Below are 19,036 nucleotides of genomic sequence, written 5' to 3'. Positions count from 1 at the left end.
TCTGTCGTCATTACCGTATGTGTATTAGCTAGCTCGCTCTACAGATTTGGAGGCTCGTGTACTGCATCAAAATATTGGCTAACATAGCCGGGATTATCCCACCTTGGGTAATCCGAGGTGGGATAATTCACCTGCTTCCTCGAAGAAATCGGGGCCTCATAGACCCTAACGATGATTACGATAGGGGATGGCTCCACCGGTTCGTGATAATACATACGGCTCAACTTCACCGCCCATCATCCGATGATTTTTCAGAGATATGGAACCCTGCTCCGAATCTGATCGAGCCTGAGCTCATCGTCACTATCTTTGAATGAGTGGTTGCGCTTTTAGGAGCTTCTCATAGCTCGGGCCGTTCCTGGAAGAGGATGGCACCCGAAGGGTGGAAAGGCAGAAGCCACGGTAATTCCCAATCTGCTCATACGATTTTCATTTTTTCGTGTCGTATTTTAACTTCGACTCTTCAATTTTCAGGGCTTCCAATAAGAAAATCTTCAAAAGGGAAAACCATTATTGAAGAGGACGCTGAGGATTCCATTTGGGAAAGAAAGACATCGGAGTCAGTGAGGACATTCTATCGCTGAGCCCTTTGCGAGCACCTCGGTTATTCACTCAGGGATTGGTTCTCGGGTCAGAACGCGCCATATCATGGAGACTCGACGGGAAATACCTTGTGAGGGACCCACGCCGACTGTAGTTATCGATGACGAAGATCTGCCAGAGCTAAGTATCCCTGGTTCGTCTGATCCCGAGAAGAATCCTGGGGTTGCCTAGTCGGTGTCACATGTCGTTGCTATGCCCAAAGGTATGGGCCGAAGTTCTCAACCTTTGGCTCACTATACCGACTTGGGGGGTTATTTTTTATTCTAAGTCTAGGGCCGTAAAGTAGGGCTATTTTCTTTTCCCTTTTGTTGAACTGATGTATCCGATAAAAATTGGGATTTTGCCTTATGGAGTAAATTAATAGAACTTTGTTGGTCGATTTCATACCGGGTTTTCCTGAATGCCTTCCACTCGTATCTCCTATTTGAATTTGTGCTTCTGTTTATGTTTGTGAAACGTCCGATCCACTGTTATCTTGATTTGTCGAACTTTCAGCCATGCGTGAGAAACGAACTATGTAGTGGTATTCGAATTCTCCGGCTACACGATGAGAAAAAACCTCAAAATTAATGACCAACCTTTCCTTCAGTAATCTTACAACGAACAGGAGTTGAAAAGATAATCTTTCTTAGTTGTCCACTACCTCACTCTTTATTTTTCCTATCTCAAGGTAGTTCAGTTCCCCGAAGATGAACAAGCAAGACTACAAGCCTAGGATTCAAGGCTAACCCTTTCAGCGGCTAGCGGAATTCCACCATTTCCCCAGCTTGAATCTTGGTTAACCTAGAAACACGTGCAATCCTATCTCCAACTGAGACCACTCGACGGATTTCATCTACTTAAAAATTTGTGTAAAAGTTGCCCCGAAACGCCTTGATCACGATCCCCGTTTGTCATGATCGAGGTGGGATATACCCGACCCTACCCGATCTTAATCGTAATAACACCAATGCTCATTCTTGTCCATGTTGAAACCTTGGTTACGGGATCCTCGATCTATAAAAGAAAGTGTTAAATGACTTAACCGGGAATCGAAGGCAGCTATGGCTTTGTCCTCCTTGGTTCTCGAATGCGTTTGTAGCCTGGTCCGGTTCCTTCTCCCATACGCTTCTCATGAATAGATAGGATCAAAGTCCCATCCACCATATCGCTTTGACACCAGCCACGCGTCATAATCCGGTTATGTGGGGGGTCGGTTACAAAATGCCAAACGTCTCGATCCCCGCCTATAAAAGATAACCTTTCCCTTTCACTTTTTCACTTTCTGAATTTTCACCAATAAAATCTTTACCCTCGTGTGCTTGAATACGCAAATCTCCATACCCATACATTCATATCTTCATCACTTATTCTTCATCAAATCTTCAAACCTTCATAGGCCCCAAAACCGGAGCCGGTATTGTCGAATTTTATCCCTCAAGATTATCTGACCATCAGGGATTTCAAAGTTAAGAAAACTTCTCAACAAGGGGACCGGGGTGCAGACATATCAGATTATTTATGCACGATACCCCCGAGCAAACTGAACGGGTCAAGGAAGACTGTGGTTGGAAGGATATGGAGGTCGTTATTCCCGACCAAACCGAAGCTATAACAACCCACGTGGAGGGGTATTTGAGCGTTTATACTTACCCCTTTACATTTAGTCTACTCGATCATGTGATCGTGGAATTTTGTAAACGGTATGAGATCTGCCTTGGATAGATCCATCCTTCATTTTGGAGGATCGTTTTACTCCTTCGTTACTTTGCATCGAACGTGAATATTTCTCTCACGGTCAACCATTTCCTCCGATTGTACAGTCCCCGGGTATTTCGGGGAGGTATGATTAAGCTCACCAAACGAGCCAGAAAAGCTCCCTTCTCCAGCCTCGATGAAGATAGGGACCGAAGCTGGCAGGGAAGATTTGTTCGAGTCAGAACTGAGGATCTTTCCTGCTGATGAGTTACCATTTCCCGAGAAATGAAACCTAACCTGTAAGTAGCTTTTACTTGACTTGGTGATATTCCTGAACTTTGATTTATACTAACTCTTGACTTTGTTTACATGTTCATAGCAATTGCTCGAACCCTTAATGTGGTTCCCAATATTGATGAATGGATTAAGAAGATCTGTTCCCAGCTCACCAACGCTGATCGCAACTGGCGAATCTTTGTCCAGGTCCCAATGAGAGGCCAAAAATCACGGTATGTTCTTTCTCCGGGATGTTACTCCACCTTCTTATGTATTATGCTATGACTCTCGTTCTTCTTCCCTTACAGGTCTTTCAAAGGTTACCCGCATTCGGGGGCAAGACGATGAAGGGGCCTTGGCCGATGAAGCTGCCCATGAGGCCTCCAGTTAAGGACATCCCTCTGAACCACCCGCCTAGCTTTCTACCAGGAGGGAGGCCGCCGAGGGAGATAAGGCCGAGAAGAGGAAAAAGCGATCCTCCGAATCTTCAGGTGATCCTTCGAACACCAAAAAAAAAAAGAGGCTTACCATTAAAGAGCCTTCTAAAGAAGATGTTCGGCCAAGGGTTCTGGATACCGATGCTATTGACTCGCTCAAAAATCATTCTGATGATGAGGATCAGGAGTTTATCAAGCATCGATCTTCCAAAGAAAAGATCAGCCAAGCGTTGAAAAGCACTACTGAAACCGCTCCACCCTTGGTGGAAAGTTCAAACCAAGAGCCAGTGGGCTCGGATATCGATACCCTGAGACCGACGGGTGCGGAAACCTTTGCGTCAAAAAGCGGAGAGTTCAGAGATGCTGCTGTCGATCCCCTACCCCAAAGTGGTTCGGAGAAACATCCCGCCGTAGCCGCTAGGTCAAGGGAAACATCATCCGCATCGGGCTCGAAGGTACCTTATATTCCTCCCTTATATGGTACAGGTTTAGTTCTTCCTATTCAAGTTGTGGCTTCAGCTGAGACTATTATTTGCATACAGGATTCGCCACCCCCACTGGTGGATATTCCATCCGGCAATCCTAGGAGTAAAGGCAAGATGGCCGAAAGGTTGATGGGACCAGAGGAGAAGAATGATATCCCAACTTTGGGGTGTTTAGGATTCAAGCATTTATGTATCCCTATCGCCAATTATTTTGGGTTCAACTCCGGCCCGAGACTGGAAAAAACTTTTTCGGCCCCCAGTGCAGACCCGAATCGAAAAAGGTTGGTGAATTTTATAGTACCAGCCGATATGAATATGTTATCGGGGATGATCGGGGTGTCTAGTTATTTATACCCTCTGGTGACCGAAGATGATCGGAGGAAGATAAGGGAGGTCGGCGAGTCTTGTCTTTTCAATGAGGCTCAACATGTTTTGAATCGGGTATGCATTGTTCCTTTGATTTGTTTTTATTTATTATACTTAGCCTTATTTATGTGTCCCATCTTAACTATCGCTTTCTCTTTTCTTTCAGGCTTCCGTGCTTCAGCACACGAGTTTCCACTGAATGAGGGTGGAGGCGGACCGCCTTAAGGAGCAGCTCGAGAAAAAGACTCAGGAAGCAGATGAGCTCGGAGATCTCTACCGGTAAAAGCTGGAGTATATTTCGAGCCTGACCGACCCCACAGTCCTTTAGTCAGACCTGGCAGCGGCTCGAAATGAAGCCGCTGAGGCCAGACGGGAACACGACCGATTAGCAGAAAAGGTAAAGGCTTTCAAAGTTCATAATAGGCTGCTAGTAGCTGATGCTAACACCATTCCTTCTCAGGCCCAGGACTATGTGACCCAGATAGACCGACTTCGGGCAGAGCTCGATGAGATAAAACCCGAACTCGAGGTGTATCAAGGAAAGATGACTCGTGCTGCTGCCGAGCTGGAGACTCTCGAGGAGCAGCTCCGTGTGATGACGGGTCAAGCTGATGAACTGTGTTCGAAACTCGCTTTGGCCGAGTCGGAACGTGATACCCTCAATCATGATATTACCAATCTGAGGGTTAAACATAATGAGGCCCTGGGCCAGATCTCGAACTTCGATGGTATGTTGGTTTAGTACAAAGCTAATGTGACCGTTGTTGAAAGGGTTAGCGATTTTCGAGCCGAGTACATGCGGCGTTTATCTCGAAGAGAGACCCTCAAAGAGATTTTGGCCATCGGAGTGGATTTATCAGATCTAATCGAGAAGAGTAAGAGGCTCGAGACAGAGGCGAAGGTCGTGTTTGATCTTGAGGAGTCGGATAGCGACCTCAAATCAGCAGAGGGTGATGCTGAGGGCTCAGGCAAAGATTAGGCTTGGGAGCCTTAGATTTCTTTTTGTCTTTTCGGACTCAAGGCTGTCTGTCTGAGCCTTTGTAAATCCTTAACTTATAAAAGAAGATTTTTGCTTGGCTTATTCATCGTTGTTTTTTGCCATGTATTTTGCATTTAAGAATTAAACTATTTATTGGCTCGGTTTGATGTTTGTTCGATATGCGCCATTGCCTTAGCATGTATCACTGTTTTAGCAAAAGTAAATTTAAAGTGACAGTCAGGGGCGGATCCACGCGGACCGTGCCGGGGGCTCGAGCACCTATTGAACCGACATGAACTTCGTATCATTTACATAGAAAATATGAATAAACAGGTATAATATATTAATAAGCACCCAAAGAACAAAACTCCTGGTGGGTGCTTTGGTATTTGTCTACTGTTCCGTGCAGCCTCAGCCCTCAGGTCACGTGTTCGATTCCCGTCGTGGGTTATTTATCTTTTCACATTAAAACTTGTTCCTTCCAAACTGTATTAATTATATATTAAAAAAAAAGTTGATAAATCTGACTTTTCCAATTCAAACTCTAATATTTTAATTTTTTTTTTTCATTGTTGACTTTGAGTTTTTTATTTACTATTTCTACTTTTTAGATCTCCTTTCCCAAAAAGGTTACAACTTTCTCTCTACACAAAACCCTTCTTCCTCTTCACCAAATCTCAACAAGACAACAACTAGTAAGCTTCTCAACAACTAGCAAGCTTTCTTCTTCTTCTTCCCAAATCTCAACAATTTCAAAATCAAAATACAAAAAGCAAGGTAATAAGATTTGGTATTTTGATTAACGTTAGATATTGAAAAACAGAACTTTGGGTTTGGGATTTTCAATGCTATTGCTATTTGATAATGCTTTAAATTCAGATGAGGGGAACTTTTTCTACTATTTGATGAATATATTATATATTATGATTGGTAAATGGTAATTTCTTGTTCTTTCTTTGGACTTGTGGTTCCCCATAGTTACCAATTTAAATGTTACTACTTTAAATTGGTAACTTAGAACGGAATTCTTCAATGACTACTGGTATTGTTGGCAAAGGTATTTTGACTAGAAAGTAGAACATACATGTAATATTTCCTTAGTATTGATTCCCATATGGTTAAGAGAAATACTCAGTATTTCTATGCCTTGTATATAACCTGATTTGGGAATTATGTGAATCTTGTTTTTGTAGGAATTATCTTTGTGAATCGAGATGGATAAATATATCACGAGATGGAAAATTGGGCAACCAAGTTCTAGTTCTACTTATCCATCTGTTGCTTCATCCGTAGCTCCAGAAATTCAAAGGGAAATCATGGCTCCAGAAATTCGAAGGGAAACATTTCCTTCGGGTGTTAATTTAGAATCTTTTGAAGCTGATCCAGGAATTAGAAAGCCTATTGCAGAATATAACCCTAATATACGTGATGAAGTTAGGAGATATTATATTCAAAAAGGGCTTTGCTTTTATGTTGCACTTGATGTGGAAAGTTCTAATGATGACAAATGAGTTGAGCTCCTCATTACAAAGGATAGATCAAAATATTGTCAATGCTATGGGACTTCTCGCTCTTACAAAGCAAAGATTACAAAAAATGAGGGATAGTGAATTTGAATTAATAATGGATGATGTCTCTTCCTTTTGTGATAAATATGAAATAATGATTCCAAATATGGACGCTAGCTACTTTCCTGGAAGATCGAAGCGTAGATCTCTTGATATTAACTATTCTCATAATTTGCGCGTTGATATTTTTATGCTGTTATTGATTTACATCTTCAAGAGCTTAAGAATCATTTCGATCTTTGTGAGTACTGACTTACTTCTCGGTATGGCTAGTTTGAATCCAGTTAATTCATTCGAAAATTTTGCTAAGAACAGGATAATAAGGTTGGTCGAATGTTATATGAATGAGTTTGATAGTAGCAAGCTTTGGGATCTCAGTTGTCAGCTTAATAGTTTTATAGTTTATGTTCGTGGTTCTGACAAGAGGTTCATCAACTTGAAGGGAATTAGTGACCTTGCAAAATTGTTGGTTAAGTCCGATTTGCATCAAACCTTGTCACTTGTTTATTTGCTTATCAAGTTGACTCTCATTCTTCCCGTTGCTCTTTGCGTCTGTGGAACGGGCTTTCTCTTCCATGAAGTGCATCAAAAATGAGCTTCGTAACAGTATTGGTGATGAATTTTTGAATGGTTGTTTAGTTTGCTATGTAGAGCGTAAGATATTCGCAACTAGATGTGTCTTTTTGTAATGATAACATTATTAGCTCATGTGACTTGAGATTAGAAGTTGCTTTTTGTGATGACAATATTAACCGTTATTTTTTCATTAACTTTTCTTATTGCCGTGTTCGAGTGACTGTATATTTATACTATGTGATTACTAGCAATCTTATATTTAACGAAGTGAGCACCCACGACCTTCAAATCCTGGATCCGCCACTGGTGACAGTGACTCGTTCTCGTTATGTGTGGTATGCGAAAGGCCTTGTTTGCGAACTTAGACGTCTCTGAGTCGCACAACGCGGTCATTTTTAGACCATAGTCTTTAACTATTTAGACCGTAGCCTTTCATCGTTCAGACCGTAGTCTTTTAGGCTAGCACATTTCGTATTTAGACCGTAGTCTTCGAGTTTACGCATTTCGTATATTTGGGGGTTCGGTTCGATGACATGCAACATTAGATATTTTGAGGAATTTCCTCATTTTCCTTAATGGGACCAGAAACAAATTTATAATAGTTGTCGTGGCAAGAACAGGCTAATAGGACACGATTCAATCGATCGTTTGGTCCTCTTACATCAAATCCTATCGTTCAAGCCTTGGCTTTACATAGGTATCGATTAACCCCGGGTATGATAGTCCCCTAGTACTTGAGTTCGAAGTGTGAGAGCTCGGGTACTATTGACCCGATATGGGCAGTCTTCAATCCCCGGTTCTTGACCGGTCTTCTATATTTTAGTAGCACGCTGTACGGTGCTGCCTCATTAAAAACCTTGCCAGAAAACCCACTTCGAGACAAAACCTATCGAAGGGAAAAAGAGTGCAACATGTGCTTCCAGTCCTAAGTCTATGACTTCTCGGCTTCTATTGCGCTGCTTTCGATGTCCACTTCCATGTATGCCTGCATGTTTAAACCAAAGGGAATAGAAAATAAAAAGGTCACTCATACCTTTAATAATAGTATCATTTTAGGTGTGTCACGTTCCAGTTGTTTGGAAGTTGTATTCCATTTCCATTCGCGAGTTGATAGGAACCTTTCCTGATTATTCCGGTGACTCTGTATGGCCCTTCATTTCGGACCCAATTTTCCTTCATTGGGGTTCTTGGTGTGAAGTGTGACCTTCCTCAAGACTAAGTCCCCAATTTGAAAGTGCCTAAGGTTAGCCCTTCGGTTATAATATCTTTGCATCCTTTGCTTTTGGGCTGCTAACTGGACGTAGGCAGTTTCTCTTTTTTTGTCCACGAGATTCAGACTAGCAGACATAGCTTCGTGGTTCGAGTCTTCAGTAGCATGTTGAAATCTTAAACTTGGTTCACCGACCTCGACGGGTATTAGAGCCTAGGTTCCATATACTAGGGAGAATGGAGTTTCCCCACTACTCGATCTCACCATAGTGCGATATGCCCATAAAACCTCGGGTAAAATCTCCTTCCATCGATATTTAGAGTCGATCAGCCTTTTCTTTAAGTTCTGTAGTATAATATTTTTTGTTTACTCAGCTTGGCCATTTGCGCTCGGGTGGTACGGGCTGGACAAGATCTTTTTGATCTTATATTCTTCGAAGAACTTGCTAATTTTATTTCCTATGAACTGCTTCCCGTTATCACATGCAATTTCCGCGGGTACCCCGAATCGACAGATTATATGGTCATAAATGAAGTCAATGACTTCCTTTTCCTTGACCCTTTCAAGTGCCTATGCTTCAACCTATTTAGAGAAATAATCAGTCATAAGCAAAATAAAATGCGCCTTACCTGGGGCCCAGGGTAAAGGCCCTACTATGTCCATTCTCCACTTCATAAATGGCCATGGAGAAAGGACCGTATGAAGCTCTTCTCCCGGTTGGTGTATCGACGGGGCGTGCTTTTGGCATTCGTTGCATTTTCGAACGAAGGTTTTGGCATCTTTCTCCATCTCGTTCCAGCAGTAACCCACTCTGATCAGCTTGCGGACCAGTGAATTGGCTCCTGAGTGATTTTCATAAATCCCTCGTGAATTTCCCTCATAGCATAGTCGATTTGCCCCGGCCCAAAAATATCTTGCCAAAGTACCGTAGAACGACCTCCGGTACAGCTGACTGTCGATCAAACAAAATCTGGCTGCTTTGGTTCGAAGGGCCCTCGAGTCTTTTGCATCGGGTGGTAGCTTCCCTGTTTGAAGATAGTCTACGTATTGGTTTCTCCAATCCCAAGTGAAGCTGGTTGAATTTATCTTAGCGTGGCCGGTCTCGATGATGGAAATCATTAGCTATACCACAGCGCCGAAATTAAACTCTTCCGATTCTACCAATAATCCCAGGTTTGCCAGAGCATCGACCTCATTATTTTGGTCCTGAGGCACATGTTCGAGTTTCCATTCCTTGAATCTACGAAAGATCACCTATAGTTTTTCCACATATCTCTACATTCTGTCGTCTTTGACCTCGAATGTGCCGTTCTCTTGATTGACCACTAGGAGAGAATCGCATTTGGCCTCAATGATTTTGACTCCCAAACTCTTTGCTAGTTCTAGACCTGCAATCATAGCCTCATATTCAGCTTCATTATTAGTCAAATGAATAGATCTAATAGATTTCCTTATCATGTCACCAGTTGGTGGTTTGAGAACGATCCCCAACTCGGACCCTTTCATATTAGAAGCGTCGTCTATGTATAAGGTCCAGACTCCCGAACTAGTTCCCGAAGTAAGGAGTAGTTCTTTGTCGACTTCAAGGATTATGGCCGGCATGAAGTCGGCGACGAAATCTGCTAATATTTGTGATTTAATAGCAGTTCGGGGTCTATATTCAATATCGTACCCGCTAATCTCGACAGCCCATTTTGCTAACCGGCCCGAGAGTTCGGGTTTATGCACGATATTCCTCAATGGGTATAATGTTAGGACACATATAGTATGGCATTGAAAGTAAGGCTTTAACTTTCTAGATGCAATCAATAAAGCCAATGCAAGTTTTTCTAAGTGCGGGTATCGGGTTTCAGCATCACCTAGGGTCCTACTTACATAGTAAACTGGGTATTGCGTACCTTCTTCTTCTCGAACCAGGACACCACTTACCGCTATCTCGGACACCGCCAAGTAGAGATACAACTGCTCATTCGCCTTTGGTGTGTGTAGCAAAGGTGGGCTCGATAAGTACTTCTTGAGTTCTACTAAGGCCTTCTAGCACTCGGGGGTCCAGGTGAAGTCGGTCTTTTTCTTTAGCAATGAGAAGAACCGATGGCTCTGGTCTGAGGATTTGGAAATGAATCAGCTCAGGGCGGCTATCCATCCGGTCAACCTTTGCACCCCTTTGATATCGTTTACTACGGTGATATCTTTAATTGCTTTTATCTTGTCCAGGTTGATCTCAATCTCTCGATTCGATACCATGAATCTGAGAAACTTACCTGAACCGACGCCGAAGGCATATTTTTTCGGGTTCAGCCTCATGTTGTACTTTCTTAATATGTCGAAAGTTTCCTGCAAATACTTTAAATGGTCCTCTGCTCGCAGGGACTTAACAACCATGTCATCTGTATAAACTTCCATTGATTTTCCTATTTGGTGTTCAAACATGCGGTTGACTAGCCACTGATAGGTAGCACCGGCATTTTTCAAACCGAAAGGCATTACGTTATAGCAATATGTGCCAAACCTAGTCACGAAAGAGGTTTTTTCTTGGTCCCCTGGGTCCATCTGTATTTGATTGTACCCGGAGTAGGCATCGAGGAAACTCAGTGTGTCGTGACCAGCCGTAGCATCAATCATACGATCGATCTTTGGGCAAAGGGAATGAATCCTTCGGGCAAGCCTTTTTTAAATCTTTATAGTCTATGCACATTCTAAATTTGTTTCCCTTTTTAGGCACCACTACAACATTAGCTAACCAGTCCGGGTATTTAACCTCCCGAATGGATCCTATTTTAAGGAGTTTAGATACCTCATCTTTGACGAACGCATGCTTGACCTCGGGTTGCGGCCTTCACTTTTGTTTGACTGGAGGGAAACTTGGGTCTAGACTCAATTTATGTGCTGTCACTTCCGGTGGGATACCTGTCATCTAAATGGGACCAGGAAAAGCAATTGGAGTTATTTTTAAGAAATTTAGTAAACTTTTTCCTGAGCTCGGGGGCTAACCCCGTACCCAGGTATACCTTCCTGTCCGGCAGATGAACGAACAGTATGACTTGCTTGAGTTCTTCGACTGTGGATTTGGTAGCATCTGAGTCATCGGGTATCACAAAGGACCTCGAACCTCTGAAATCTAGCTTTTCAACTGGTGTGTTCCTATTCTGATCTTCTGAGGACCCCGGGATAGAAATATGTGATTGTTATTTGGCACTTTCCCCTTTGTTTAATACCGGTATCTTTGCCGTCGTAATTGCTTCTTCGACCGTGAATATCTCCTTTGCGGCCTGTTGCTCACCATGAACGGTTTTGATCCCTTCTGAGGTCGGGAACTTCAACGTTTGGTGCAGAGTTGAGGGGATCACTTTCATGAGGTGAATCCATAGTTTTCCCAACAATGCATTATATCCCATGTCTCCCTCTATCACAAAATATTTGGTCTGCTGCGTGGTTCCGGCTGTGTTAATCGACAAGGTAATCTCACCCTTCGTCGTTTCGCAGGCCATGTTGAATCCGTTGAGGACTCGGACTGCTGGCACAATTTGATCTAGTAGTCCTAACTGCTCGATGACTCTCCATCGGATGATATTAGCCGAGCTACCTGGATCAATCAGCACACGTTTAATTCTAAATTTATTAACAAGAACAGATATTACTAGTGCATCGTTGTGAGGCTGAACGATGCCTTCCATGTCCTCGTCATTGAACGAGATAGGACCGTCGGGGTCATAATTACGAATACGCTTTTCTCTCGTTATGGAAACTTTGGTGCATTTCATTATCGGCCCCTAGAGAATGTTCGTTCCTCCCATGATCATGTGGATCACTTACTGAGGCTCTTCCGGTCTATCTTGCTTGTTGGCGTCCATATTCTTGAAGTGAGTTTTGGCTTGTTCACCTAAGAACTCTCGAAGGTGGCCTAAATTAAATAGACGAGCTACCTCCTCCCTTAACTGTCGGCAACCTTCGGTTTGATGATCGTGGGTGTGATGGTATTTACAGATCAGGCTCGTATCCCATTTTTCAGGATCAGATTGGATTGTCCTTGGGTGCCTTGTTTCCCGATTGCAGATAACGGTTGCAACTATGTTTGCTACATCGTTACAGAAATTATACTCGGACAATATTGGGACCTCTTTATTCCCCGAGGATCTATCAACAACATTTCTGTTCATCAGTCCACGATTATTTGGGCCTCGATCGCTCCTCCTATCATTCTTGCTCGATTTCGTTTCGCCTGTTTCCCCTTCGATCAGGTGGATAAGGCTGATACCTTTGATATGACGGTCTTAACTCTCGATCTGTCATTCTCCTTGATCGATCATTTCCTTTACTAGGGCGCCATGATACCGAGGAGGCTCTCAAAATCTTATCATCTTCGACCCTGATCTTCGATTGATACCTGTTGTGTACATCAGCCCAAGCGATTGTCGGGTACTCTACCAGATTTTGCTTTAGCTCCATAGATGTAATCAAGCTTCTTAAGTTGAGCCCCTGAGTGAAACCCTGAATGGCCCAATCATCAGTGACCGGAGGTAAGTCCATACACTCCATTTGAAACCGAGCGACAAACTCGCGAAGGGTTTCATCATCTCGCTGCTTAACGTTGAACAAATTCGATTTTCGAGTTTCAACCTTAATGGCTCCGGTATGAGCTTTGAAAAAAGCATCTGCAAGCATGGAAAATGAGTCAATCGAATGTTCAGTCAAGTTGTAATACCATATTATTGCTCCCTTGGACAGGGTTTCCCCGAACTTCTTACGCAGCACCGACTCCCTCTCATCCTCGGCGAGATCATTTCCTTTAATAGCACATGTATATGCAGTCACATGCTTTTTTGGGTGGTTGTCCCGTTATACTTTAGGATATCGGGCATACGAAACCTCTTCGAGATCGGCTTCAGCGATGCACTTGGCGGAAAAGGCATTTGGACAAATTTTTTTCTGATCCGGTCCCTTCAGCACCGGAGGTGCCCCACGAATTTGGTCGACCCTTGCATTACAGTTCTCCGCCTTCTTGTCGTTCGCCTCTATCTTATTTTCCCCAGATTCTACTCGTTTTGTCAGTTCCTCGAGCATCCTTATCAGCTCGACATTTTGTCTGAGATTGTTTCCATTATTTCTAGCAATGTGCCTTTCTTCGGTTTCCTTGGTCTGTTTAGATGGAGCAGCGTCGGGTGCTCGATTTTGATTTTGCAGTTGTGCTATAACCTCCTGCTGGGCTTGCAACTGTGCCATAGCCATGTCCAACTGGTTCCGGAGCTGTTGCAGTGTGGCTCCATTATCCCCGCCGACCGGCACGTCGCCTATTGATGATCCGATCTGGTTAGGATCAACTGGGGGTACGTTGTTATTAGGTACCCCATTGTCGTTTCCCTCGAGGTGGCTTGATTCAGCGCGAAAGTTGATAGAATGTGAGTCTGACATGTTGGGTAAACCTGAAATCAAACTTCAAAGAACAAGTGTAAAAATATCGAGTGTTATCAGAATTCGTATCAAACCACCACTATTATCCTAGGCCTACCCTTAAAATGGATAACAATTGAATTTGTACGCGGTGCTAAGGATATGTGATTTAATTTAAAACGACATTAGATTATACGACAAACAAAGAAGTAGAATGAAATATATAGATCTGACCGCGATGAGTGTTGATTGGCCTCGGGTACTGAGAACCGAGGTTAATCCCCTATGATCGGATACTGAACAATGAGTAATAATGAGAAACTTAGAAAAGATGAATGAATTTTGATGATTATATTGCCTGCTTAGTACATGATATATCTCTGTGTTGGGAAAAAACTGACTAAAAATAAATGGAGGCCTCCTCTTTATATAGTAGAGGAGTCCTAACCCTAGTACAATTCTAAAAAAAGAACAGAATCTGCTAATAGCTGTTAATGCAATCGGTGCCGAAATATCCTGCTGATGGCGGATATTTCGATCTTCTTGCCATGGTGCCTAACCGCCCTTTGATCTCGCTTTAACGCCTCGTTCCAAGTCGAGCTTGGACAGCGGGACCTAATAGGATCGGTCTTGTCACGACCCGACTGGGGACCATGACAGGTACCCATAGCTGACTACCAAGCATCACTCATACTACTACTCACCATACTCATTCTGCGTTCATTCATTATTCTCATGCTTCTAATCATAGGGAAAACCGTTTTCACTTTGAAACATATTCACGTTTATATACATAAGCCCTTCGGCTTTCAAAATAATATATATACAATGAGGAAATTATGAGACCATACTACCCACACATACGTATCTACGAGCCTCTACTAGAGTACTAGACATATAGACAGGACAGGGCCCCGTCGTGCCTAAAACATATATATACACAAAATAATAAATCAATGGCACCTTCGGAACAATGGAGTGCTCTCAAAGTCTGCTTATAGCTCCTACGAATCTGGATCACCTCCCTATCTACTTGTGGGCATGAACACAGTGTCCAAAGAAAAAGGACGTCAGTACGAGCATTGTACTGAGTATATAAGGCATGAATACAATTAACATAATAAAGAAATCATAAAACATAAGGTGAGTATATAACCTGCTTAGCCTTTAAGAGTAAATGTGTTTTAGACATATCACATATACCCTCATCGTTAACCCGCGTCCGAGTAACCATCATACGCCGCCCACTAGTGGTGTCATGCCTGGCCCTCTATGCTCGGTGTAGTCATAAGCAGCCCGCCTTAGCGGTGTCATGCCCGGCCTTATAGGCTCGGTGTAATCATATGCAGCCCGCCTTAGCGGTGTTATGCCCGGCCATCTAGGTACGGTGGAATCGTATCATCATGAACTTATCATAACTTATCATCATCATACATTCGTCATAAAACATGCATTAGAGCTTAAGGACAGTCTATAACTATATCGGGGTGACATAAGGTCGAGAACCCCCGATTACATCATGGAGTGATCATATTCACCCTATCTCACCCTGAAGGAACTAACATTGTAAGGTGAGTATAACACAACGAGCAACATCAAGGGATCGTAAATAGGATCATTAGATTTGTAGAATCATCATATCATGGCTTTAGGATTCCTTAGTCTCAACTCATCATCATCGTTATCATACTCAACTCATTATCATCGTTATCATACTCGTAACATATCTTTTACCTTTTATCTCATATGAAGCCTTTTATGAACATAGACTCATAATTTTCCGGAATGTAAGAAAGTCATGGAAAAACCGGAGAATTCATGCCATGGAGTCATGCCTTAGAAAGAATGGACTAGCCTTACATACCTTTTCGTTTAGCTACTCTATTGCTTGAACGTTCTCCGCCAATCTTCTCGTTTCTACCTTCAAGAGGGTTCGTACTAACATTAGATAATCGATAACTTAAGTATACTTGACTAAAGCTAGAGAAAATTGGGCAGCATTTCCTTTGTTTATACAACTTTCTCCACATCATATATCAACTCCCAAACGTCTATAATAACATTCACAACATCATAAGCAATAATCTTCATTCACCTACATTATCCACATTTCCCAATTTCACTTCAAATCATCCATAACCATGGTCATAGCACACTATTACATTCACTCATATATAATGTTTATCCCATATTCTTAATATCATTTATAACATAATTATAATCACAACATATCAAAAATCATGACTCATTCCAAGCTACTACTCAAAATGCCACTATTCTTATATTCATGACCCGTTTTCTATCTCCTTCTACAATCCAAGTCTTTCAACCTCTCAATACTTTAAACAACATGAAATCATCATAAAACTTACCTTTGATAGTGTGGGAATGAGCTTTAAGATGAAATACTTCACTTGAGCAAAACCCTAGTTCCACTTTCAATGAGATTTCTTGTCTTGGATGAACCCTAATGAGTTTCTTGGACTTGATTCTCTTGGTTTGATGAAGTTGATCATGAGTTTCTCTTGAATTCTTGTGGAAGAAGTGTGGAGAATATTCTAGAGATTTCTTGAGAGAAGGGGAATGAAAAATGAAATGAATTAAATGAGGTTGGGGTCCCTTATATTAATCTTGAAACCTGTCCCGACTCGGTTATACGGACAAACATACGGTCCGTATAATTTATATGGACCGTATGTATGACCGTATCTTTGGTCCAGTGAAGGTTCCCATTCTGGGCAGAATATACGGCCTAACATACGGCCAGTATATTTTATACGGTCCGAAATGTTGGACCGTATAATGCTCAGCTTTTCGAAACTTGTTCTCGTCGACTCGTTTGATCTCTAATCTTTATGGAACCTTCTTAACATTTATTTAACACCTCATTAACGATCTAAGGGATGTTATAACTCTTCTTTAAGACATCATTAAGCCATCATTAACTTGGTACTTTGTGAATCCTTTCCGATACACAACGTATACCTCGCCTTTCTTGACGAACTTTCTTCTCTTACCTCGAATGTCTTTGAAATCTCAATTAGAACCATTAAGTACTATTTCTTACTTATTGAAACGTCGTATACTTCATGCCTTTCGTTAGTCTACTCACTGTGCACCAACATGAAATTTTTCCAAGGTGTAACAGGTCTCATACCGACCGAGCATAGCTTTCACATCGGGAAACCGAGGATATTCGTTTCCTCAGTTTTACCCGTATACACCATGGTTGAAATTGCAATGTTGGCGGAAGAAGAAAATGAAAGGAGGGTCAACAATTCAAGGAAATTTGGTGGTGGTGCTTGCTTGAGAAGAAGAAATTGAAATTTTCTCAGCCAGGAGTAACCAGGTTCTCTAAACAGGGTTCCCAAAATTGAGATGGTTACTTTGTATTAATTTATTTAACTATTTTTATTTTTTGTAATGTTATTTTTGCCAATAATTATTTTCAAATACCACTGCAATATGTTTGTTTTCAATTATTTTCATCTCTCTAAACAGGGAATAAAATTATTTTCAAATACCACTTCAAATACCACTCCAATATTTACCACTCCAATATGTTTGTTCTCTTCCTGATTTGGTGGGTATAATTTTATTCCCTGTTTTTTATTTTTTGCAATTCATTAATCATGTGTGGTTTTTAGGTGATCATTATCATTTTCAATTAATGTTGTACTCCTTTTTTTTGTTTAATTCTGTTTTGGGACCTTGGAGTGGAACTACCTAGCTACCTTTCAATATATTGAGATACAAGAATGGAGTAGTTTACAAGGACAAAAGAACAATTCGAAAGAAGGAAAGTAAATAAACATATTCGACTATATTGATTTTGTTTAGTCGGCACTTGAATGAGGTGGGATTTTACTAAGAGGTAAGATCAATGTCGTTAAGCTCTTTTGATTAGATTGGAAGTAAATGAAAAGTGATCATAATATGCGGAAATACCTTAAAAATGTACTACGTCAATTACTTATTATATCCATCAGGATAAAAATAACTACATATTCTGACCTATCTGCATCTTCAAAGCAGCAAAATTATTAAAAGTTTGTACAAGTCTACTATGCTATTAAACGAGTCAAGTTCTGAACACTTTTCTAAGATCAAAAATATTTTATTTCATTTTCTCTTTTGCTTCGTATCTCTTGTCTCTTTTTTCTTTTCTATTGTCTATATATTGTTGCAATTGCAATTTAGAAGTAACCAGTCTGTGATGCCTCAACTGCATACATTATTGCATTTACACTGACACACCTATCGTAATGATAAATTGTTCATCTAGCCATGATCTTGCTCTCTTGAATTCTCAAAAAAACTTAACACGATTGTTCAACATTTAATAATCAGAGTCATTTGTTGATAACTAACCATTATAAAATATTTAGTTGTGAGCACAATAATAATTTGTAGTAGATCATTGCAACGAAAAGTCGTAATTTAGGAGTCGATAACTTATCTCCTTCCTTTTGACAAGCTGGTTTTATTTCTTTAGTCAAGTTTTGTAACTTCATTATTTCGTTTTACATCAGCTTTCTTCTTTTTCTAAGCTTTCACTATTTCGTCTTTTCATATCCTACGAAAAACTTGCAACTATTATAATTTTTAAATAGTTAACCTGGCTATGCCAAATATAAACAAAAATATGACAACTTAATTTCTTGGTTGTCAAAGCAAATGCTCCCAGGAGAGCAACACACGTCTTTTGTTCTTGGAAACGCTCCCATAAGTTTTTTTTTTTTTCAACAAATTATGTAAAAAGGAAAAATCTTATTAAATGTCTTACATTTAAAAAGAAAATCTTATTACAAATTGTGTTAAAATTAAATTTTTTTTCTTTTGATTTTCCTGGTCATTTACTTCTCTGGAACTTGTAGGTCTCTCTCTGAGATTTAGGAATGTATGATAAAAAATAAAAATAAAATTATTATATGTTTTGCAGAGAATTAAAAGAACAAAATAGAGATTTGTAAGCATGAAACGGCTTATGATTTTTAGTTTTGGTTTTGTTCTTTAGAGCGACCATAGGAGAGGGTGGAAAGAAGAAAAAGTAGGGAATAGGTAATACAGGAAAAGGGAAAAAATAATAGACGATAGAGACGAAATTACTAAAAAGGGTTTCTTTAGAAGGTGATGAAAAATTGAAAGGAAGATTAAGGAAAAGAAAAGGAACAGTGAAAAAAAAAAAAAAAGGGTAACACAATAGAAAATGTTTTTCCCTATAATTTAGTTTCATTACCTTGCATTTGATTTTTTTTTTTTTTAACTTGAACGTAAAAAATTCATCCAACAAGAAGTTAATTATTTAATTCAAGCCAAAAAAAAAAAAAAAAGGAAAAAACAAGTCCTTAAATACATGTCTTTGAATTATATTAAACGACGAAAACCGTGTATTAACCCCTCCACTCTTCAGGACATATGAAAAAGTTTCATAAAAAATTGTCATTTTAGAGAATATATGGCTATTAACT

The 19,036-nt window shown here is 40.8% G+C and overlaps 1 protein-coding gene across 1 annotated transcript; it reads left to right on the top strand.

The window, feature by feature from the left end:
- The first annotated feature begins 6,446 nt into the window (after nt 1–6,446).
- LOC132039111 (uncharacterized) lies at nt 6,447–6,986 on the top strand. The gene has a single exon (XM_059429652.1). It carries the CDS (start codon nt 6,447–6,449, stop codon nt 6,984–6,986), a length of 540 nt encoding a protein of 179 aa, XP_059285635.1.
- Nucleotides 6,987–19,036: the final 12,050 nt, after the last annotated feature.

Source organism: Lycium ferocissimum, chromosome 12 (genome assembly GCF_029784015.1).
Source record: "Lycium ferocissimum isolate CSIRO_LF1 chromosome 12, AGI_CSIRO_Lferr_CH_V1, whole genome shotgun sequence".
NCBI lineage: Eukaryota > Viridiplantae > Streptophyta > Magnoliopsida > Solanales > Solanaceae > Lycium > Lycium ferocissimum.
This window is presented reverse-complemented; position numbering and strand designations above follow the sequence as displayed.

Coding starts and splice junctions, on each gene's coding strand:
- LOC132039111 (XM_059429652.1), top strand. CDS start 6,447: ATGGATGATGTCTCTTCCTTTTGTGATAAATATGAAATAATGATTCCA.